Source organism: Bos indicus, chromosome 8, assembly GCF_029378745.1.
Source record: "Bos indicus isolate NIAB-ARS_2022 breed Sahiwal x Tharparkar chromosome 8, NIAB-ARS_B.indTharparkar_mat_pri_1.0, whole genome shotgun sequence".
Taxonomy (NCBI): domain Eukaryota; kingdom Metazoa; phylum Chordata; class Mammalia; order Artiodactyla; family Bovidae; genus Bos; species Bos indicus.
In genome coordinates, this window is record NC_091767.1 from 10,852,434 (window position 1) to 10,876,521 (window position 24,088).

The 24,088-nt window shown below is 39.9% G+C and overlaps 2 protein-coding genes across 5 annotated transcripts in view; one reads left to right on the plus strand and one right to left on the minus strand.

Moving 5' to 3' along the window:
• The window catches only part of ESCO2 (establishment of sister chromatid cohesion N-acetyltransferase 2), a 28,817-nt gene extending 19,219 nt beyond the window's left edge, over positions 1-9,598 (minus strand). Inside the window, exons 1-5 of one of the 2 annotated variants that reach the window (XM_019965840.2) lie at positions 8,889-9,598; positions 7,467-7,527; positions 5,891-6,716; positions 3,699-3,792; positions 603-660 (exon numbers count right to left, since the gene is read on the minus strand). In XM_019965840.2, coding sequence (XP_019821399.1) covers positions 603-660; positions 3,699-3,792; positions 5,891-6,716; positions 7,467-7,519 — 1,031 coding nt within the window. In that variant the 5' untranslated portion in view covers positions 7,520-7,527; positions 8,889-9,598. The remainder of the gene's footprint in view (positions 1-602; positions 661-3,698; positions 3,793-5,890; positions 6,717-7,466; positions 7,528-8,888) is intronic. The other variant, XM_019965841.2, reaches the window with a different exon arrangement.
• A 1,856-nt stretch (positions 9,599-11,454) lies between these two features.
• The window catches only part of CCDC25 (coiled-coil domain containing 25), a 30,274-nt gene continuing 17,640 nt past the window's right edge, over positions 11,455-24,088 (plus strand). The window contains exons 1-4 of one of the 3 annotated variants that reach the window (XM_070794423.1): positions 11,455-11,602; positions 16,813-16,860; positions 20,070-20,109; positions 23,499-23,550. In XM_070794423.1, coding sequence (XP_070650524.1) covers positions 11,575-11,602; positions 16,813-16,860; positions 20,070-20,109; positions 23,499-23,550 — 168 coding nt within the window. In that variant the 5' untranslated portion in view covers positions 11,455-11,574. The remainder of the gene's footprint in view (positions 11,603-16,812; positions 16,861-20,069; positions 20,110-23,498; positions 23,551-24,088) is intronic. The other 2 variants (XM_019965843.2, XM_019965842.2) reach the window with 2 other exon arrangements.

Consider the following 24,088-nt stretch of genomic DNA (forward strand, 5'->3'; position numbering starts at 1 on the left):
TAGTTTTGAGCAGGATAGTGTGTAGCTTCAGCTGGAAATTATAACAGCATTGAGTTGCTGCAAGTTACTTATTCCTCTGGCCAGTCTCCTCATCTGTAAAATGGGGTAATAATGGTATCCACACCATGAGATGCCAAGTGCCCATTAAACATGAACTATTATCAGTATGTTATCACACAAAGGAGGCAATACAGCCTAATGGGCTTTGATTAATCATGGATTCTAGTCCTGGCTTTGTCATCTAAGAGCTGTGCAACTGTGGCTGAATTACAAGGTTTTCTCTGCTGCAAATGGTAATAATGATATCAAGCTTCTGGGTTGTTGTGGGGATAAGTGAAAGAGTGAATATAAATTATTATGGGTCAGGTATTATACAAAAATTGAAGAAATTACTGTTATTCCAGCCCATAAAGGTCTTTTCCTTCTCTTAATTCTTCAAGTTCTTATGAAGTTTCTATGAGAGGGTCTAATTTCATCTCCTATTCTAAATATTTCAATGGGGAAGAGAAAAATGCTCTCCAAATTAAATAGTATATGAAAAAAAGAGAGATCCAATGAACTCATAATTAAACCTTGAACATTAAAATAAGAGCAACCCTTACCTTTTTGTGTTGACTGAAGACATAGTGAAGATGGGATAGACAATGGACTCAGGAGAAACTGGTAAGGGAAAAAAGTGAACAATAATTTGTATCCCAGAATAAACTTAAAGCTTTAAAGCATAAGATTTTCAAGATTAATAAAACAAAAATACTCACAATACTTGATTTTAAGACTAACAGTAATTAAGACAGTACGGTATTGACAAACAGATCAATGTAACAAAATAGAGCCCCAAAACACCCACCACCTATGCACGTATAGTCAACTGATTTTTAACCAAGAAGCATAAGTTAATTCAATGGCAAAAAGATAGCCATCAAATTATGCTGGAACAATTTGACATCCATATACAAAAATATGACAAAACTCACATAAATTTAACTCAAAATGGATCACAGATCTAAATGCAAAATGTAAAACTATAAAACTTCTAGAAGAAAATTCCACATGAACCTGGGTTTGACAATAAGTTTTTATGTACATCACCAAAAGTACTCCAGTAGCAATAGGCACATCAAGTCCAGAACCTGGTTTCCAAATAATATTCCCCAACAGAAGGGACCATGGTTCCTTGGAGAAATGGCTGAGTCTAGGACTAGGTTAGGGAAAATCCAAGAGGAGCCTATAGCCTTTTGTAGTGCCAGAAAGTAATAAGTAAGTGCTCAAAAAGCAAAAGAAGGGGACATGTCAAAGAGAACTGACCCAATGGTCAAAGCTGGAACAATATGAATGACAGAATAAATCATGTAGTATTAGACTTTAATCCCAAATATAAAATATTCATGAGTGCATACCGGTGAATATTCAGGAGTCTATTTATTTACTTACAAATTGAGTACATAAATGGGAGAGAAGAGATAACTCTTCCTAACAGAAGGATTCCAAATAATATATGTGAAAATTTCCCCCTCCAGGAGATGAAGCTTAATCCCCATCCCTCCCTGAAAGGGTAGGCTAGACTTAACGACTTACTTCCAAAGAACAGAGTTTGGCAAAGGAAAAAGGGTAACTTTTACAGTGGAGAAATTGGGCAAACCTGACCAACCAAGTGATAGAAATTAAGTTAACATCATCTATAATGTCATTTGGACATCGCACCCAAAGTGGTGAGAATGGCATTCACCTCAGTGGCATTCTTCCTCCAAACCTATAACCCTGGTCTAACGATGAGAAAAACATCAGACAAACCCAGGTGCAGGAACATCCTATAATATAACTGGCCAGTACTCCTCAAGAATGTCAAGGTCATGAAAACAAAGAAAAGACTAAGAAAATCTCACAGACAAGAGGAGACTATGGAGACTCGGCAACTAAATACAATGTGATGCCTAGGCTGGGTCCTACAACAAAAAGGGGATGTTAATGAAAAAAATCAGTCAATTCCAGATATAGCTTAGAGCTTATTTAATAATACACCAGTAATTAGTTTCTTAGTTTTGACAAAAGTATAATAGTCGTACAAGATGGTAACACCACCTTACCTGTCTCTGAGAAACCTACAGGTCAAGAAGCAACCAACAGTTAGAACAGGACATGGAACAAAGGACTTGTTCAAAATTGGGAAAGGAGTATGACAAGGCTGTGTACTGTCACACTACTTATTTAACTTCTGTGCAGAGTACATCATGTAAAATGCTGGGCTGGATGAATCACAAGCTGGAATCAAGACTGCCAGGAGAAATATCAACAACCTCAGATATGCAGATAATACCACTCCAATGGCAGAAAGTGTAGAAGAACAAACAAGCCTCTTGATGAGGGTCAAAGAGGAGAGTGAAAAAGCTGGCTTAACACTCAACATTAAAAAACTAAGATCACGGCATCTGGTCTCATCAGATAAATAAAAAGAGGAAATAGTAGAAGCAGTGACAGATGTTATTTTATTGGGTTCCAAAATCACTACAGATGATGACTGCAGCCATGAAATTAAAAGACACTTGCTCCTTGGAAGGAGAGCTATGACTAAACTAGACAGTGAATTAAAAAGCAGAGACATCACTTTGCCAACAAAGGTCTGTTTGGTTAAAAATATTGTTTTTTCCAGTAGTCATGTATGAATGTGAGAGCTGGACCATAAAGAAGGCTGAGCACTAAAGAACTGATACTTTCGAAGACTCTTGAGAGTCCCTATGATTGCAAAGGGATCAAGCCAGTCAATCCTAAAGTAAATCAACCCTGAATATTCATTGGAAGGACTGATGCTGAAGCTCCAATACTTTGGCCACCTGATGCAAAGAACAGACTCACTGGAAAATAAGACCCTGATGCTGGGAAAGACTGAGGACAGGAGAAGGGGAGACAGAGGATGAGATGGTTGAATGGCATCACTGACTCAATGGACATGAGTTTGAGCAAACTCCAAGAGACAGTGAAGGAAAGGGAAGCCTGGAGTGTTGCACTCCATGGGGTCCCAAAAGAGTTGGACCTGACTTAGTGACTGAACAACAACAATAGGGTAAAGGGGGTAAGACAGGTACAACTTCTCTGTAAATCTAAAATTACTACAAAATGAAAAGCTTATTTAAAAAAAGAAAAGAAGTGGGAGTTCCCTGGTGGTCCAGTGGTTACGATTCAGTGCTTTCATTCCCATGGCCTGAGTTCATTCCCTGGGTCCAACCTCTTACTTGAGAGATCTCTTCCCTAGATCACACTTAATCACTGGCAGACCCAGACAAAACCCAAAACTCCTGATGCCAAATCCAGTGCCCTCTTATGGCTTAGTGAATTCTGCTTACAATTGGGCTTTGATCACAGATATATATATTTTTCACTCCCTCCTATCATTTGGGGTAAAAGCATAGGTATGATGAGAACACCTGGCTCTAGATAGCTTAAGTAACTGGGCCATATCTCACAGACCAATTAATCAGAGTATTTTGTCTTAAGTTCTCCCATAAATTCTCCTTGTCTCCTCCTCAAAATGCACTGCACTGCTTATCATAGAAAACAGTGTTACCGAGAGCAACACAAAGTCACGGATACTGAATATTTTAAAAAGCCAAAATAGTATTGTATATAATTTCATATTGACACATGTAATGAAGCATTATTACATGAAAAAAACTCATTTTGAGAAGAAAAGTTCTCTTACTTACCTGCTTTGTTCTCACTGAAAGACTCCTCTGAAGGACAACTTTTATTTTCATCAGTTTTACATTTCCTTGAAGAAATGACTCCATCTGATGCATCCTGAAAATAATGAGTAAAATTAAAGAAACCTATAATTCTTAATCATCACACATTTAGCCAATGAATCCCGAGATTCGTTTCTAAAACAAAATATGTATTTTCATCATGAATTACATTTCATAATGACTTTAAATCCTCAATTTTCAGCTTGTTTTAAGGAAAATTTCCTCTGTATTTACTAAATGTAATACTTTTAAAGTAAAGTATTACATTTATATAGAGTGTGCATATTTAAGTTTATACTTTGTCATCCTGTCAAAAATGTATTATTTCCTGATAAAGATGACAGAATGAAAATCATAGAACAACCTGTCTACAAAAATAAATTGAACAACAGAAAAATCAGTAAAAATGGCAAAAATTTCCCTAGGAGCTGCCAAACTGAAAAGAGCCAACCCTTTGTCACAAGCTTTAAAAACAGGGAGCAAAGGAGAGAAAAACATCCTGGAGTAGTTGGAGAGGCTTCTAACTCCCACTTTTTGGATAGTAGCAGGGAGGTGGGAAAAACAAAGGAGAAAAACTTGTTACAAATTTCAGTAAACACTACTTATTGATGAGACTTAAGAGAACATACAGCTTGGGGGAAAAGGAAAAAACTTTTGATTAAAGAACTCCTATTCAAAATCATAACTATCTCAGAAGAACGGGGGACAGGCCATCAGTTTGCCATTTCTCAAGGCTCCACAGAGTTGGGAAAAGGTTATGCACGCTCTAATGAAAACAGGATTTACCCTTAGCTGTGCTGTGCTTGGTTACTCAGTCCTGTTGGACTCTTTGCAACCCCATGGACTGTAGCCTGCCAGGCTCCTCTGTCCTTGGGATTCTCTAGGCAGGAATACTGGAGTGGGTTGCCATACCATCCTCCAGGGGATCTTCTCAACCCAGGGATCAAATCCATGTCTCTTATGTCTCCTGCACTAGCAGCAGGGTTCTTTACTGCTAGTGCCACCTGGGAAGCCCCTAAAAACACTAACTATCAAATAAAAGTTTCTCTGAACCACAGTCACGAAGGAACTTAAATAGCTACCTCCATAATACCAAAACCATATTACCAAAAAAATGATGGTAGGCTTCATTAAGCCAAAAAAGGGAGGAAAATCCTATTTTTCTACTCTGCCTCAAAATTCTTTATAATTATGATAGTATATGGCTTCATAAAAGCAGTCCTCCAGACTGTAAACAAAATTTTGTTCCCGTATGACAGTAATCTCAGGGAACAAAGTATCAGGCTACCACTTGACAGGTCTTCATTTCCTTCCACTAAATCAATGTATGGAAACATATCTAGATCAGACCAGTTTTGCTGCTAATTTTACTTACTTTGTAAACATTTAAGTTTGCAGTTACCACTGTCAATGTTTTTTCCTGTCTATCAAGTATTACCAAGTATATTGCTAAATGGAACATGGTCTTGCTTGCCTAAGCCATAAGAGCAATTCTACTAATTATTTATACTGTTTCTGACAAAAAAAAAAAAAACACACAACTGTATCTTGACAGGGGTTTTAGTTACATGGTATGTGAGTTTATCAAAATTCAGACTATATATCTGCACAATTCACTGTATATAGATACATGTCAATTAAAAAAAATAAGGGGCACCACTCAAGCTAAAATTAATTCTCAATCCATGTGTGTATATTGGGGGGGGAGGGTCTTCTGCATTTCTCATCTTATTAGCCTTCTCCATGTCTATTTGATAATGAAGAGACAGTCTTGTTAAAACGACATGATGATTTCTCAGCAACCTTTCTTTCTTTTCTGAGCTTCATTTTAAGGGACTAGCTACACACACACATACATACTTACCTACCTACATACATATAGATATGGTTTTCCCTGGTAGCTCAGTCAGCAAAGAATCTGCCTGCAATGGAGGAGACAGGGGTTCGATCCCTGGGTTGGGGAGATTCCTTGGAGAAGGAAATGGCAACCCACTCTAGAATTCTTGCCTGGGAAACACCATGGATGGAAGAGCCTGGCAGGCTACAGTCCCATGGGGTCACAAGAGTCAGACATGACTTAGCAACTAAACCACCACCACCACCATATACAGAGAGAGCCAACTTAGTTTTAGAAGCTATGAATTTCCATTTACCTTTATTAATTTCTCTTCACTTTTACTTCTTTCACTCAGCAGCTCAACGTTCAGTTCTTTTTCTACTAATACACACTTTGGCGCTTGCCTTGTCTCAAACCTTCTTTCATTGACAGTCTCTCCATCAGACTCTTCAATAACTTCTGATTTATTTTTCTGGGTGAGTCCCAGTAACAGCTTATCTTCCAGGGATGATTTTCTCAATGAGGGCTTTTTCCTACTAACAAAAAAAGCTGCTCCACCCTGGAGGGTAACTTGTGGTTTGACCTTCTGGCTTAGAACTCGAGGAGCATTCAGATTATTTTCAGCTGAGTAACAATTATTCTCCACAGTTGGCTTATAGGTCACTCGGTACTGCTTGGAATTTTTAGAATTCTTTGATACAGGCTTGATGCATTTATATCCCACTTGACACTTAGCAGTTAAACTCTTCTGTGGTTTTTTGTTCATCTTCTTGGAGCAGACTGGTTTTCCTTGCATTTTTTCTGTCATATAGGAATACGATTTATCCTCATTATTAGTTTTTAGACCAATGGATCTACTCTCTTTTATCAGCTTTCTCTCCAATGGATTGAGGTACCACTTATCTTTGTTGTAAAAGGATACAACAGACACAGCAGATTTAAATGGTGAACCTTTATTTGCAGATGGCAATCCATTTTTAGTTGTTCTGAGTGGACTTGAAATCAAATGGCCTTGTTGAGAGCAATGAATCTTTCCTTCATTTTTATCACTGGTTTGGCAAATGTGCTTTTTATTAGGTAATGGAAATACATTTTCAGTGAAGTCCAAAATTAATTTCTTTGATGGAATATCTGATAATGGGCTATGAAAGGAAACAGTCCATTGATAGTTATTTTGGTTCAGTTTTTATGTCAATTTACTACTAAGCAATAAACAACTTCACCTGGAAGGCATATTAAAAATATATCTCCAAAAGCATCTATCGACATACACTATTAGATTAGCAGTAGGAATTCTCAAATTCTGTCTTTACGAAGTATTTGAGTATTTTTCAAAACTAAGACCCCAATAATGTTTGTGAAAACACTTTACAAAGAAGCTTTGAGAAATGTGTGTGTGTGTATGAGTGTTTTAAAACCTATTTCTAAGTTTTGGCCATATACTCTGAAACAAGTTCCCTAAAATGATTAACTATACACAATAAACTGACCACTTAGGGCCTGTAATTTATATCTCTGGTATAACATACACAGAGTACACAACTTTCTAGGATTGCTGTGTATAATAGGATGATCACCTATTATATGCAAAACAGCATGTTAAATATTACATGAGAGAGCAGAAAGAAGCAAGGTAATAAAAGATCTGACACATATTTCCAAGGTAACAGGTAACATAGGTAACAGCCCTTTTTCTGATTCCCTCCAAAGGCACTAAAGAATTAATTATAAAAGCTTATATTATTTCCAGACTAGAATTAGAATATAAAGTATTACTGTAACTACAAGGAGTAGGAAATGAAAGAATGGAAATATTTAGACATAGAAGAGAAGATAAAAAAAATTTAAGATGGTAGATTTTTTTAAGAATTTCCACTCAGGATGAGACTTACATGTCCTGGCTCAAAGAGCACTGCTTCCTTTTTGTTGGCGTTAAAGTTGACATCCTAACTCCTAAAAGCAACAGAACAATAACCAAATAAATCCAATGTGTATAAAAATTGCTATATCAAAACTATGATTTATAATACTGAAACAGTTCTCAGATGGGTGATGGTCCATTAAGATAAAAAAAAAGTGTTTTGTTTTGTTTTTTTTAAAGCAAATTACTTTGATAAAGGTTTAAAGCATGAAGGGAAAAAAAAACAAAAACAAAACACTACCTCACAAAGAAAGTGAAGTCTCTCAGTAGTGTCCAACTCTTTGCGACCACATGGACTGTAGCCTACCAGGTTCCTCCATCCATGGGATTTTCCAGGCAAGAATACTGGAGTGGGTTGCCATTTCCTTCTCCAGGAGATCTTCCCCACCCAGGGATTGAAACCGGGTCTCCGGCACTGTAGGCAGACGCTTTACCGTCTGAGCCACCAGGGAAGCCCCTCCACTAATTAAGCAGAGACAGTACAATTTAATTTAAGAAGAAACAGTACAAATTTCAAGCTGGAAAATGGTCCTACCAAAGAGGAAGGATTTTACCCCATTTCAGGACACACTTTCCAGACTAAAACAGCCTGATGAATTCATCTCAAGTTTAATCACTCTATATCCTGGGCAGCTGTCCTTCCCATAGCCCTCACCACCCGCCTCCCCCCAAATCCCAACAGCCCTCCTGCTGTTAGATGCTCTAGCCCTAGGCTTCCAATCCACCCTGCACTTCCTTGGTATCCATTTTGCGTATTTTCTCTTCTCGTCTTTGGCTTGACGGTCTTTCCCTACAGGCTGCAGGTACAATGAAGGCAGAGACCATCTCTAACTTTTTCATCAGAAGCCAGCAAGAAAACAGGGAAGCATAATTCTCTCACATTTTATTAGCTGAGGAGCCGCTTGTTTTCTTATTTACAAAATACTCTGACCTCCTAAAGGCTGCGAGTAATAAACACAATGACGCATGTTACCTCTCGAGCAGATGGTATGTTGCTCAATAAATTTTCCCTTCCCCTTCCTTTCGGATCAAGTGTATTTTTAATACACAAGCATAACTTTCAAGTTATACAGAAAGACCTGAGTCTCTGGAAATTCGTGTCGAGCTGCAGCTTTAAAGATCTTTCTGAGGCTGAATAAGGAAAGACAGGAGAGAAAAGCGACCCTGTCCCCACACGCTGTCAGGGCAAAAGGGCGAGAAAACTCAGCGTCAGAAAGATGGAAACCAGTAGACCTGGAAGCGCGTACACCAGCTCCTCGCTCTGGTCTCCAGCCTAGAACGCGCCAAGCACCGAGCAAAAGCTCTCTTCCTTTGACATTCATCCCCACGTTCCACAGAACCTCCTGATCCCCTGGTTCTTCCACATCACGCCTCGGCCCCACGCAGCACTTACCTGGTAGCACCTCAGACAGGCGACCTCTCCTCAGCCGAGCCCGTGGTCCCCCACTGTATTCAAATTCTCGCGCGCCAGTCCAGGCGGAAACCGCTGCGTTCCGATTCGCCGCTTCCCAGCTTCTCCAAGGGCAGGCTCGACGATTGGTTGTGCACCAGCGCTTGCCCCGCCTCGCAGGAGGTGGTCTCCAAGAGTCTCCCGCCCTTGCAAGACTGAAACCTCTCCCCTGGTGGAAACCACGTCTTCCAGAACCCCTTGGGCAGCGCCGGGCTCCTGTCGGGAGGCCTTACCTAGGTGCATTCTGGGAGTTGTAGTTTTCCGCAGAATGAAGGCGTTCTCTGGTACTGGACATATTGAGGTCACTTGCTGTAAGATTTTTTTTTTTAATAGCAGCCTAAGCTTACTCCTTGGAAGGAAAGTTTTGACCAACCTAGATAGCATATTCAAAAGCAGAGACATTACTTTGCCAACAAAGGTCCGTCTAGTCAAGGCTATGGTTTTTCCTGTGGTCATGTATGGATGTGAGAGTTGGACTGTGAAGAAGACTGAGCACCGAAGAATTGATGCTTTTGAACTGTGGTGTTGGAGAAGACTCTTGAGAGTCCCTTGGACTGCAAGGAGATCCAACCAGTCCGTTCTGAAGGAGATCAGCCCTGGCATTTCTTTAGAAGGAATGATGCTAAAGCTGAAACTCCAGTACTTTGGCCACCTCATGTGAAGAGTTGACTCATTGGAAAAGACTCTGATGCTGGGAGGGATTGGGGACAGGAGGAGAAGGGGACGACAGAGGATGAGATGGCTGGATGGCATCACTGACTCGATGGACCTGAGTCTGAGTGAACTCCAGGAGTTGGTGATGGACAGGGAGGCCTGGTGTGCTGCGATTCATTGGGTCGCAAAGAGTCGGACACGACTGAGCGACTAAACTGAACTGAAGATTCTCAAGTTACTTTTCACATTTGAAGCTATAATGTTGGCGATCAGTCGCTAAGTCGTATCCGACTCTTGGAACCCGATGGACTGTAGCCTGCCAGGCTCCTCTGTCCATGGGATTCTCCAGGCAAGAATACTGGAGTGGCTTGTCATTTCCTTCTCCAGGGGATCTTCCCGACCCAGGAATCCAACCAGGTCTCCTTCATTGCAGGCAGATTCTTTACCGACTGAGCTACGGTTACTTTTTTTTTTTTTTTCCCCTAGTGGTGTTAGGGGAGAAGGCAATGGCGCCCCACTCCAGTATTCTTGCCTGGAAAATCCCATGGACGGAGGAGCCTGGAAGGCTGCAGTCCATGGGGTCGCTGAGGGTCGGACACGACTGGGCAACTTCACTTTCACGCATCGGAGAAGGAAATCGCAACCCACTCCAGTGTTCTTGCCTGGAGAATCCCAGGGACCGGGGAGCCTGGTGGGCTGCCGTCTATGGGGTTGCACAGAGTCGCACACGACTGAGGTGACTTAGCAGCAGCAGCAGCAGCAGCAGCAGCAGCAGCAGCAGCAGCAGTGATGTTAGGTGAAGCAATTAAAAATTTTTTTTTCAAGTTAAATAAAAAATTAAATCACGGCAGTAACATCGACATGCCAGGTATTCATGTTTTAGTATTTTATTTCATTCACCACAGCCTATGGGATATGTACCATCATTCCCATTTTATAGAGAATAAAACTGAGGGCCTGAAAACAATTATTATTCATAGGACAGTGTAGATTCTTCCTTTGGAAAGCCCAAAAGTTCCTAAAGTACTCGTTTGTTATTAGCTACGTTATTTTGTGTACCACCTCCTAGTACACTCTCTGGCACATTTCTTAGTTCTAAAAAATTCAGTTAAGTGATGCGCTTAACTTCACATAAGAAGATAATAGAAATAATCAGGTTAAAGCGAAATGCTGATGGGAACTGAGTCAGATCATTCCCACTTTACAGCCGGAAGATGTGAGGTTCCCTCAGCCTCCTAGGTAACAGATGGCAGATCTTGGATTTACAGGTGGAACAGTACGAGTCCAAACGCAGAGAGGCATACTGCCTCCGGTGAAACTATCTTTAATTCTGGAGTGTTCACCACGTCCTAAACCTTTTATACCTATTAACTTACTTACCCTTGGCAAAATAACCTGTTTATTAACCGCTCCATTCATACTCATTTTGCAGCTAAGTGCAGCAACCGAAAGTGCCCAACAAGTGATGGAGCTAGAATGAAAATAGTGGAGGAATTTGGGTTCATTTAAAATTTAATGAGCTTCTATACTAAGTTCCAAGTACCGTGATTAGTTCAGTGAAAGCGTAGCCGTGAAGAAGGCACAAGGTTTCTACTTTCGGGGAGGCCAGATGCGGGTGAAAAGCGGCAAATGAAACCAACCTGATAGCCCACAGGGTGGAGGTTCTAAAAATAAAGCCAGGCAGTGGCATTTCTCTCTTAAGATAGTTCCCCGCATCGTTTTCCACCCACCAATGCTCCTGCCTCCATCCTCTTCCCTTTGACCCCCAAATAAATTGAGTTCCGAGGGCGCCGACACCGCCTCCTCAGCAGAATTGGAGATGGCGCCGGCGACAGGCGTTATGACGCGACCCGACGTCAGCCGGAAGTGCGTGGAGCAGTTCCGGGGAACGCGGCCTCCGCGCTTCCGGTATCCTGAGCTTCCAAGTTTGAGTACTGCTGCTGGGCGCTATAGTTGTCCCACCGCCGCTGGCATCATGGTGTTCTACTTCACCAGTAGTAGCGGTGAGTGGTTGCCGAGACCTTCCGGGTCCCTATCTTGACTGTGGGGCTCCGAAGCCGGACCTCGAGGCCACCGCTAGCCTGGTCCTTAAGTGCCTTCTCGGCAGTGAGTGCCTCTTCCCTCGTCCCGATGGTCTCTCCACCGTGTCCGTCCCAGTCCTCCTAGTGTGCCTCCTCGTCAGTGCCTGGTTTGGGGGGAGGGAGCGTAGAGGGTCCATCCCCAGTGCTCTCTTTGCCTCCGGTCGGTTTCCCTTTTCCCTTCAGAAAGACCTGTCGCTGCCTGAAATCAGGCAGTTTGTGGACTTACTCACACTACCATCGTGAAGTCTTCTCTTCCCCACCCACCCCCGTAACATTTAATCTTGCTGCTCTCTGGTAAGAAAGGAGACACCTGCCAACAACTCTGCCTTACAGAAAGGGCGCCTTACCCTTCCAGGAAAGGGTTATTGGGTTTGGATGCTACCGAAAGACTCTGGAGTGGCGAGACATACACTCATTGGGCAGAGTTAATGTCCCAGATTTTGAAAAGTGACATGATAGTTTCTGATTTGTCTTTGGCAGGCAAGAAAAGGGTGTGTTTAGTCCCCAGGAACTGCGGTGTCTTCGTTTCTCTATTTATATTTTTCTCTTTGCCTTAAATCAACCCCCTAGCTAGCTGCTCCTCCCCAGAGACAGCCCTCGCCTATCTTTTCCAAATGCCTTTCTTTCCTTGTTCCCACCCCAGGATTGCTTAGGTATATCTCTTGGGGGAATCCCCTTAACACAATGTATACGTTCAGCATTGCACTTAACATATGATGTTAAACTTTTGTCTGCTTGAGATAGAGTGTCAGCCCGTTGAAGGCAGGTACAGGCTCTCCTTGTTCCGCTAGCATAGTGCCTGGCTCTTAATAGGAACTCAATAAATACTTACTGAATAAATGAATGCTATTTTTTGACTTCTGGCACACTCTATTCTATTGCTACTCTCTGCCTACTTGTTAAAGGTGAAATTTAAGTGAAACTAGCAATAGTGGTTATGTGGGTTTGAACAGGGTGGCACTTGCTCTTTAGAGATGAGCAAGTTGAAGCCCAGGAAAGTTGTAACTCACAGAGCCCTCCTCTGCTACTCCGTCACACTGTCACATCTCATTTTTCTCACTAGTTTAGGCTTCCACAGTGTGCTATAAGCCATTTCTCTGTTTCCGTGGACTTAGTTTTTTCTTATCCATATTATTAAAATTACTAGAAACAAAATTCAAACTAGCCTGAAAAATCATTCTAAGCTCCTAATTGCATTTTTATCTGCTGTCTGTCCTGTTCTGCCCCTCTGTCATAATATAACAGAAGCATCTTTTTGTAGCTTCTCCACTCACAAGAGTCCTTGACAACATAGTTATCCATACAAGTCCAACAATGGAATGACAAATATAGGCAGGGCATGTTGTTGTCCTTCTTTAGTTGCTAACTCCTGTCTGACTCTTTGAGACTCTGTGGACTGTAGCCTGCCAGGCTCTTCTTCCCAGGCAAGAATACTGGGGTCAGTTGCCATTTCCTTCTCCAGGGGATCTTCACTGACCCAGGGGTCAATGTCTCCTGCATTGCACGCAGGTTCTTTACTGAGCCACCTGGGAAGCCCGAGGCAAGGCATATAGGTACTAAATGTATTTTACACAGGCTACGTTATTCTCCTTAAAGCAATTCTAAATTCTTTGAGTGCCAGTCATATATATGGAGATGCCCCTAATAGAGTAGAGGGCTTCAGTTGATTTGTGGGTCATTTTTTTCTCATTGGCTTCCATTGCAGCATCAGAACTGCTTCCTGTCGGAAAAATATTTGGCCTCTTAGGTCTAATAAATCTACAATTGTGCAGCTTTTAAAATTGCAGAGTAATATAGTAGTAAAATTTTTTACATATTCCAGTATGGAAAACAATTTGAACATACAGAATCTTCAGGAAATGACTTCAGATAGATAGATAGATAAGCTTTTCAACCAACTGATGGTTTACTGCAATAAAACCCCCCTTTAAAAAAAAAAAAGTGGGCTGGAAATCGCAGTAGAAAATTTTTGCCTTCTCTTTTAAAATTAGTATCTCTGATTAAAATCTGCTTATTCTTTCATGCTCCCATAATAGATTAAGAAAACAATAACCTTGCTGTATTTTCAGTGTCAAATTCAAGACCCTCTGATTTATGGATTCCTCCACATTAGTGCATTAAGCATGTTAAGTTCACATATGTTTTTAGTACCTTTTACCAGTGTCCTTCTCAATATAGACGGTTCTGTAAATTATGAAATTATCACAACACCTCAAAAGTTGGGTTGATTGCTACACCTGAGTCAGGAGTCTTCAAGACAACTAGTTCTCTTACTAATCACATTATTTGGGTGAGAGTTACAAGAGTACTAGAATAATTCAGTTTACTCTTCCTTTATCCCTCTAACGTGGAAAGGGAAAGTTGCTCAGTCATGTCTGACTCTTTGTGACCCCGTGGACTATACAGCCCATGAAATTCTCCAGGCCAGAATACTGGAGTGGGTAGCCTTTCCCTTCTTCGGGGGATCTTCCCAACCCAGGGATTGAACCCAGGTCTCTCACATTACAAGCAGATTCTTTACCAGCTAAGCCACAAGAGAAGCCCAAGAATACTGGTAGCCTATCCCTTCTCCAGGAGGTCTTCCCAACCCAGGAATCGAACAGGGGTCTCCTGCACTACAGGTGGATTCTTTACCAACTGAGCTATCAGGGAAGCCACGGAGGAGAGCTTAATTCAGACTTCTTACTCAGAAGTCATGCTTCTTTTTTAAAAAATTTTATTTTCTATTTTGACATTTCAGTCTTTCGGAAAAGTCACAGGAATATTAAAAGATTTCCTTTATAGCCTTCTCTCAGATTCCCCAAATTCTAACATTTTTACCACATATGCCTTATCTCCTTTTCCCTTCTTCTTTTTCCACGTTTTCCATCTCCCTTTGCCCCACTCTGTCTCTCTGCACACACACAAACACACTCACAGGTGTTTTTTTTTTTTTCCTGAACCATCTGTAAGTTGTGTCTTACCCCTAAATACCTCAGGGTATTTTTCTTAAAATCAAGAATATTCTGGTATCAGAAGGCATTGTTCACTATCCAAATTAGGAAATTAACATTGCAGTGATACTATTACCTAGTCAGCAACTTATATCCAGTTTTCATCAGAGTCCTAGTAATGAACTTATCACAAAAGAAACCTGCAAATCAATTGTTGCATTCTGTTGTCATTCATTGCTCTCTGGAGTCTTCTGATCTGGAGCAATTGTTCAGTCTTTGTCTCTCATGACACTGTCTGTTGAAAAATTATTCTGTAGAATGCCCCTCAGTTTGGGGTTGTAGCAGTTATGTTATTAACCACCTCATTTTATAGGTCCGCCATCCATTATCTGTCATTCTCTTGGCAGAAGCTTAGCTAGCTTGCCCTGCAGAGACAGCTTTGTTTACTTCAATCATTTAAAAAAAAAAACACACCTTTTTTTCTGATTACAAAAACCATCTATATATTTTGTAAGCAAGTAGGTAAGGTCACTGTTAACAGTTAAATATATATGTATCCTTCCATAGTATAAAGAAAATGGGTGTGTGTATTAGAAACATAGGTAAGCATGTTTATATGTACAATTATTATTTTTTTTTACATATTGAATCTTACTGTTTATAGATAACACAGAAATACTGTTCTGCTAGTTATTCACCTACTTTTTATTTTTAATGGATCCATGGCATTTTGTTTATGTGTTCTATATTCTTAATTAACGCCTGTTCAGTTTGTATGAAGAGCTTCATTGCTTGGTGAAGTGTTAATCAGTGGGGTATGTACTCTTGGTGGTGACATTATAGGATCAAAAGGGTGTACAAATATAATAGCGCCCCAAGTGAACATCTGAAACACTTTTTAGTTGTCCTGCAGTTGGTATTTGTCCAAAGCTGTGCAAAGGGCTTATCAGGATAATATAATACTTAATTATAGACAGATCTGTCAACTAGTCAATACAAACATTCTCTCCTTTCAGACTTCTCTCAACTACTTCCAAGTACTTATGGATGGTAGTCATCATAACTGCTCACTAAAGGAATTGGGAGTCTTCTGTTCCCAAGAAGGGCAACTATGCTTGATCATTTAAGGAGCTTTTCATTTGGAAAGTACAGGCAACCCTGAATTTACGAATCTACAAATGAAAGAGTTCAGAGGTCCACTTAATAGAGTAGTTCCAGCTCTGGAGCGACAACCAGCAGACCACCTAGCCCAACCTTAACACCTGTCAGCCAGGCTTTGTAGACAGAGACCCAGTGGCTGTTAATTCAGGAGTCTAGATCCAAATGGGGTCTAACAGATTTTGGTAGACTAGCTCAGAAACTCAGGACCCCGTTAGGATTTCAAAACCTAACTGATGGCAGATGGAGGAGCCCACAGCAAAACACACTAGCTCAGGAAAGCCAATGTCATTTCTAAGGTAAGCCATACCCGGAATATCCAGTTTGATTTAGGGTAGGAGCTAACACTGATTTCACATTAGAAATCGCTATAAAAAGAGATCTTTAAAAAAAAAAAAAACCAATCCCCAGAGATTTGGATTTGGTTGGTCTTAAGTGGAGCTGGAGCAAAATTAGGTGATTCTATAAACAGGGTTCAGTGTCACTGCTGAGAAGAAGCTTGAGAGCCATGTTGCCCCTGAATGTGGTAGGGAGCCAGGTGTGATTTGCAGCACCCCTGGAATGCAACTAAATCAAATCATGGAAGATAAACCTTACCTAGGTATTGGAACCTATTTTTAAATGGTTGAGGTGATGAATTTGGGTGGTTTTTTGGAAAAAAAAAGTACATATATATATATATATTTTGAAGAAGCAAAAGTAGATGATGGAACTAGAATTGCATTGTGCTACCTCCCTGAGAAAGTAGGAAAGCAGCCATTTTTAAGAGGATTGGTCAACGTTTTACAGATTGTCAGTATTTTAGACTTTGTGAGCCACATACGGTCTCTCTAGCTTATTCTTCTTCATTTTGCTTCTTTCAACCCTTTAAAAATGTAAGAATCATTATGAGCTCAAGGGCTGTCCAAAAACAAGGCTGGATTTGGCCTACCAGCCATGTTTTGCCAACCCATCATAAGCATTTGTCCCTTGTTTTTCCCACCAAATAGGTGTGTCTGTAATGATGTTATCTAACTATGTCTTATTTTTGTTTTGTCTTAGTTAACTCGTCTGCTTACACTATTTACATGGGAAAGGATAAATATGAAAGTAAGTTTTCAAAAGCATTTGATTTTAAAATTTCCAGCAGGTAAGTGTTAATTGCCTATTCTCTCCATGGTTTGTTGGATGAGTTTTTAGTTAACTACTATAACCCATTAGAAGGAATTCCAAATGATTAATTTTCTTATAATGTAGTTGTATCAAGTGATAATTGAGAGAATTAGACCATTTGTTGCTGATTAGGAACTTACATAGTTTTGTGGTATCATTTGATTTATGGGTGATAGGAATCAGAAGTTAACCTTTGCTAGTTTTCATCAAATAAAAATAATCTGTGGCTTAGACTTTTGCAAAGATCCTTTTCTGTACATTTTTACCTCATTTGAGAAACATATCTTGGTTTTTTTGAGGCAGAAGATGGTTCTTTTTGAGTTGAAATGTGAACAGTGTTTTGAAGCTTTCTTGACCACTCTCACACATATATCTATATCTTTTTATATATATATACACACACACAGACACATCTATCACATAAAATGTATATAACATTATAATTATGATGATGTGGTAGTTATATAACAATATAATTATAAATCAGATCTATACAACTGTTTTGAACTCTGCTATAATCATAAGCAGACTCAGTGTAAGCAAGACTATCACATCCTAGCCAAGAGAAAAAAACCGTATAGCATAACTCATTTTTAAACAGTTTTTCCTTATAATGAATTTATGCCATTGACTCTGGGTGTGACTTAATGGAAAAGCAGTGTGCAGTGTATTAAAACTTGAGTTTTATATTTCTCCTTGTAATCCATGAATGTCCTGGGTAAATTTTCTCATAGCATCCTCCTGATGAACGTAACTGAGGATGCTGCTGATACCTCCCTGTATTACACTGAGCAATAAGGCACAGGTATATCTCCCGGAGTTTGCTGAAACTCATGTTCATTGAGTCGGTGATGCCATCCAACCATCTCATCCTCTGTTGCCCTCTTCTCCTCCTGCCCTCAAGCTTTCCCAGCATCAGGGTCTTTTCTGATAAGTTGACTCTTCACATCAGGTGGCCAGTGTATTGGAGCTTCAGCTTCAGCATCTGTCCTTCCAACAATTATTCAGGGTTGATTTCCTTTAGAATTGACTGGTTTGATCTCCTTGCAGTCCAAGGGACTCTGCAAGAGTCTTGTCCAGCACCACAGTTTGAAAGCATCGATTCTTCCGCACTCAGCCTTTATGGTCCAAGTCTCACATCTGTATGTGACTACTGGAAAAACCCTAGCTTTGATTATACAGACCTTTATTGGCAAAGTAATGTGTCTGCTTTTTAATATGCTAAGTTTGTCATAGTTTTTCTTCCAAGGAGCAAGCATCTTTTAATTTCATGACGGCAGTCACTGTCCACAGTGATTTTGGAGTCCAAGAAAATAATATCTGTTACTGTTTCCACCTTTTCCCCATCTGTTTGCCATGAAGGGGTGGGACCAGAATAGGGGTCAGTTTTTCTGTGAACCTAAAACTGCTCTGAAAAATAAAGTCTGTTAAACAAAAGCAATGCAAAATGAGATAATATTAACAGCAGACATACAGAGAGTAAATGTGATCAGGGAGAGCCAAGAAGGCTTCTTAGAGGAGTGGGTTAAACTGGACTGGCTAGATTGTGGAATCCTTTAAACCTCAGTTGTAGGAATTTCTTTCTATAGATATAAATCTAGATAGAGTTTACACCTCCGGATGTAAATTTAGATTCTACCCGGACCCCATTGGAGTGGTATTTCACTGTTGTTAAAGTATATGTAGGAAAAAAACCTGTCGTGTAGGACATTTTTTCCCCAGGTACTTTTAGAATCACGCACTCTCCTAGTCTGCTGTTAAAATGGTATCACGTTTTTCAGGTGCTATGTTCTCTACGGTGCCTAGCACATCACATTTACTTCTAATAGTCTTGCTGACTTCTGACAAAGGACTGGATGGTGACAAAGGACTGGATGGAACAACAAGGAATTTTAAGTTGGACAGTTTTCTTTCAGTAAAAAAAGCTTTCTGATGTGTTCTTTATTAGCCAGCAGGTGTCACCAGGGAGCCAGACATTGCCCAAATGAAAAGAAGTTTTTATAATTTCCTTTTTCTCATCTTTCTGATTATTTGTTGGAGGTTTGCTCAACTTTTTACTTGCACTTATAGAAAACTCTTCAGAAAACTCAAGGTGTATGCATTTGCTTAAAGTGCCCTCATCCGAGAGGGTACTCTAGCATCTTTTTGCTTTTCTGGACAATAAATACCTCATTCAAGTTAGGTAGATTATACTTGAGTACATTTTAAATCATCATATGTGAATCACTTTGTTTGCCTTTTTTTATCTTTTTATCTAATATCAATACCAAGTAATGCTTCTGTATTAAACACAGTTAGTTACTAATTATTGATATGATTCACTGGAGGTATATATTGAAATAAAATATACACACATGGGAATTCCCTGCCAGTCCATTGGTTAGGTCTCTGCACTTTCTGCTGTGACCCAGGGTTCAATCTCTGGTTGGGGAACTGAGATCCCACAAGCCATGTGGTATGGCTAAAAAAAAAAAAAAAAGCATACAGTTTAAACAAATACTTCACCTTTGTTCACTTCACCTTTTGAACAAATGCTTCATGATTGTAATTGTTCAATTGTAAAACCTGTTAAAAGTGTTTTTAAAAAAAGAAGGTTAAGTGAAATATGCTAAAGTTTACTGTAAGTTGGGAAGGGAAAAAAATACCAGTCTTTTCCACAAAACTTCTTCTCTCTCTTAATGAAGAAAAGAGTAATTCAAAAAGGCTTTGATGATGGAAAATTAAAAAAAATTTTTTGAACAGTTTTTGTTTTATTTAAAAATTATTTATTTTTTATTGAAGTATAGTTGATTTAAAATACTACTTAAGGGAATTCCCTGGCAGTCCAGGGTTAGGACTCAGCACTTTCATTGCCAGAGCCTGGGTTCAGTCGCTGGTTGGGGAACTAAGATCCTGAAAGCTGTATGGCATAGCCAAAAAAAAAAAGAACCAAAGAATAATTTTAAAACTGAATTAAAATTTTAAAAATAAATATTATATTAGTTTCATATGTACAACATAGTGATTAGGTATTTTTATAGATTGTACTCCATTTAAAGTTCTTACAAAGTAATAAAATTTAAAGTTATTACAGCTATATTTCTCTGTGCTGAACAGTATATCTTGTTGCTTATTTGTTTTTTCTTTGTTCTCTTCTGTCTCTGCAGATGAAGATCTGATAAAGTATGGCTGGCCTGAAGATATTTGGTAGGTAACAAATTTTGGTTCTGCTGTTTACAGATCGTTATTTACTTTCTGAGACTTGGCCAACCACCTGACTCCTGTGATTAAAACTACAACTCATGGTTTGCCATTTGTTTATGACTGTTCAGTGGTAAAAAGCTGACCACCAGCTCCCTTCACTTATAAGTACCACGTTAACTGGGAAGGAGGCCTCAGAGATGGACCTCAGGCCTGACTGAAAAGGTCTTCAGAACATAGGCTTACTTTTACTGCCTGTGTGTCTCCTCAGAGTAGGTGGCTGAGACCGCCACACTGAAGCCCCAGAGATCTCCAGATCTGTCACGCAAGAGATAAGAATGATTATATATGTTATGTAGTTACCTGCTGTAAGGTTTGGGGCAGACATACCTGCAGAGAAATGATTACATATTCAGATGCACTATGAGAGGCAATTCACAACAGCCTTTTACCTGACATTAAAAGAAAAAAAGTAAGTGGAAGAGAAATGTCCAACATTCAGCCTACATCTCCCGGAGTGCACTTACTGAACTGGTGTCTACAGATGCCTGATACCCATTTCAACACTCTGAATATTAATAATCTTGAGATTTAATGTCTTGTTGGAAGTGATTGACTAGTACTTCCAGAAGCTATTTGAGGTCTGGTGTGAGCTGGCATAGCCCTAAATTTCAAGACCTGTTCCAGTTCATAAACCATTAATCCTGGAAACATTCTGAGGCATACAAAAAATGAATGAGTTAATCTGCATTCCAGGGCAGATTTTCAACCTGGGTCACCTTGACGTAGACTCTGGAACTGAACCTCTGGGAATGTCAACATCTGAGTTTATACTAGGAAACCTCCTATAGTGCTTGGAAGCAAAGAATTTTTCTAGGATTAAATGAGAATGGAACTAAACTCATTTTTTAAAGTCTTTATTGAATTTGTTGAAATACGGCTTCTGTTTTATGTTTCTGTTTTTTTTGGCCGTGAGGCATGTGGGATCTCAGCTCCCCAACCAGGAATCAAACCTGCACCCCCTGTATTGGAAGTGCAGAGTCTTACCACAGAAGTCCACCATGGAAGTCCCTAAATTCTTTTTAAACAAAGGAAAATAGAAAAAGTGTGTGTTTACTGCCTCCAGACTCCCTGCTACTGCTACTGCTAAGTCACTTCAGTCGTGTCTGACTCTGTGCGACCCCATAGACGGCAGCCCACCAGGCTCCCCCGTCCCTGGGATTCTCCAGGCAAGAAAGAGTAATATATCCAGAGACCCCACTTGAAGAAGTAAAATTACCCAACTTTGGGTGCTCTGCATCTCTACAGTCTCAGGTCAGGGATGCTCATATATTCAAGTTTCTAGTCTCTGTATTCAGTGATTAAGCAGGGAGAGGAAAGTAAGCAGAAGAGAGAACTAGGGAACTAGTGGGCATAATTTAAACTTGGAGTGAGCATTTGGGACGTTTGTTAAGGAAGCTTGCTCCAAATCGTTTACAGAGCTGACGTTTTTGTTTGTTTTACACTTCAACCAAAGCCCTGAATATCTGTACATTTCCCCTGTCCTTTGTAGAGGTGTACCTATAAGCCTGAAGTTCAGGTAGATCAGCAGTGGTATTGCTGTGTGTGTTTTAGTACTTTGCCTGCCTGTGTATGAACCCAGTATATATATATATGTTGAACTATATGTGTATTTCTACTGACAAAATTCCACATCAGGGACCTGTAAGGGAAGTGAGAATACAGTCAAGCTACTATGGGTATGTAGAAAAGAGTTGTTGTAAATAGAGAACTTTAAATTGGAATGGGAGAAGTTTTCTCAATTGAGCTTGCTTATGAATGGGGTATTTTTCTAACATCCTAAAACAGGGTAGTAAGATATAATTTCTAGATTTTCAAGAAGCTTATTTTCTGGCTGGACAGTGCCGAGCAGAAGAAAATCAGTAGGAATCTCTTACATGAGAATGCAAATGAATAAATGAACCTGAAGAAGGAAAATAAACCAAGATGTTATGTTCATTTCTGGCTGTCAGTATTTGTGAGGAGTAAAAGCTAGAGTCATCATAGACTGCCAAAAAATGTGTAAAACTTTTTTGTATTCAAAGTCACTAGCAAGATGCTTCACCTTTTTGAAGAGGGCATTACAAACAGCATAATCTTGACCTTTAAATAGAATCACACTGTCTACATCTTGGAGTGGGTATAAATGTGTAACCATTTTCAGTTCTAAAAAATTCTTTAATGCTAATAAATTATCTAGAGAAATATATAATGGGCTGTGATGTTGTTCCCTTAAAATTTTATTGAACATTCTTCAGTCTTGAAAGGACTAAGGAAGAGAAGACTGAAGTTAACAGAATCAGGAGTGACAGCTGTGTGTTACCATTGTTTGCTAGCATTCTGAAGTCATCTTTGGGTGTTGGGAAGAGAGATCCACCTCATTTGGTGATTTCTAAAGGTGAATAACTTAAAATCCCCAAATGTTGGGTTATGTGAAAAAAGGACATTTTAAAAAGATTTAATTAAATTAATGAAAGATAGAACCTTAATGAAAGGTAAATGCAGGACTTTGGGAGTAAGAGGGCTTTCTAATACTTTTAGGACAACATCATAAAGGGCAATCACCATGCTTTCCCAGGAATCGAGTGTTAGTGTCATTGTTAGATGTAAGGCTAAGTGAATTGGGTTTTGGAGTTTTTTTAGTTTTGTTTTTTCTTTTAAAATTAATTTTTACTGGAGTATAGTTGCTGGATGAATTGCTAGTCTGACCCCTAAAGGGTCCATTTACTGCTTCAGTCCTTACTTGACTCTTCTGTCTCTGATTGACATCCTCTTTGGATTGTTTTGCCATTGCTTGAAACTCAGGATGTCCTAAACCAGACCTGTCATCTTTCCCAGCTGGCTCCCTCTGCAGCTGTAAGATGTGTCTGTCAGTGGTCCTGCAGCTTTCCCAGGCTTGCAGCCCTGGAGTCTTGATGACTTCTTTCATTCCCTTCTCTTCCCTCCTCAAATTCCTTTCCCATGTTTGTATACATCCCATGCTTCAGCCTGGGACCCTCCAAATCTCAGTTCATCAGTGAATCCTTGGGTCACTGATAGCTCTTTCTCACTTGGTCACTGATAGCTCCTTCTCACCTGAAAAATCACACTTCCTGGGCATTTAATGTTCGTCACCTCCTGTACTCATTTTGGCACTTAGTCTTGCACAGCTGCAGAACTCTCCATGTTTTTCTCACCTCTCCCGGTTGAAAGTGAGCCCTTCGGAGGTGGTTGGCTGTGTTTTCTGCTCACCATGGTGCTCAGCATGCAGTAGGCAACTGAATTCACATTTTTGGCCTGGAGTGCTTTCAACACAGGTGGCATGAGGAGATGGGTGTCTTGTACCTCTTGCTAAAAGTGGTTTTCATTCTTTGTAGGTTTCATGTGGACAAACTCTCTTCGGCTCATGTGTACCTTCGATTGCATAAGGTAACTGGATTTAAACGTGGATTCAAAATTTTTTTCTTTAGTGATAAGCATCCTGTCTTGTCCTCTGTCCTTTTTTTTTTTTTTTTTTGAAAATAAATTGCTTAGAGTAATAAATATGTACAAAAGTCTACAAATTAGCTGATGAAGAGATGTCTTCCCCTCACCTAGGAAATCACTAAGGGCAAATCTGGTAACTTGAGGTTTGGAAGGGGAGCACAGCACATGTTTTCCAGCTAGAAGCACTGTCTCGTCCCGCCAGCTGAGGTGTGCTGTGTGTCACCTCTGCTCTCTCCCTGTCATTTCAGTTGACACTCCCGGACTTCCTGTCTTCTTCTGGGGAGATCACATTGTGGTTCCTCTTTCTCAGACTGGTGATTCTCCTGTCTCACCAAGGGCACATGTACCTGTTACCCGGGGCTTCTTCAGGAGGTTTAAAACAGCATTATCATAGTAAAGGGAAAAGATTCCATGTTCCCTAGTCACATAAAACTGTTTTTCTAATCTGTCTTTATATCCATGTATTTTGTATAGTTGAATC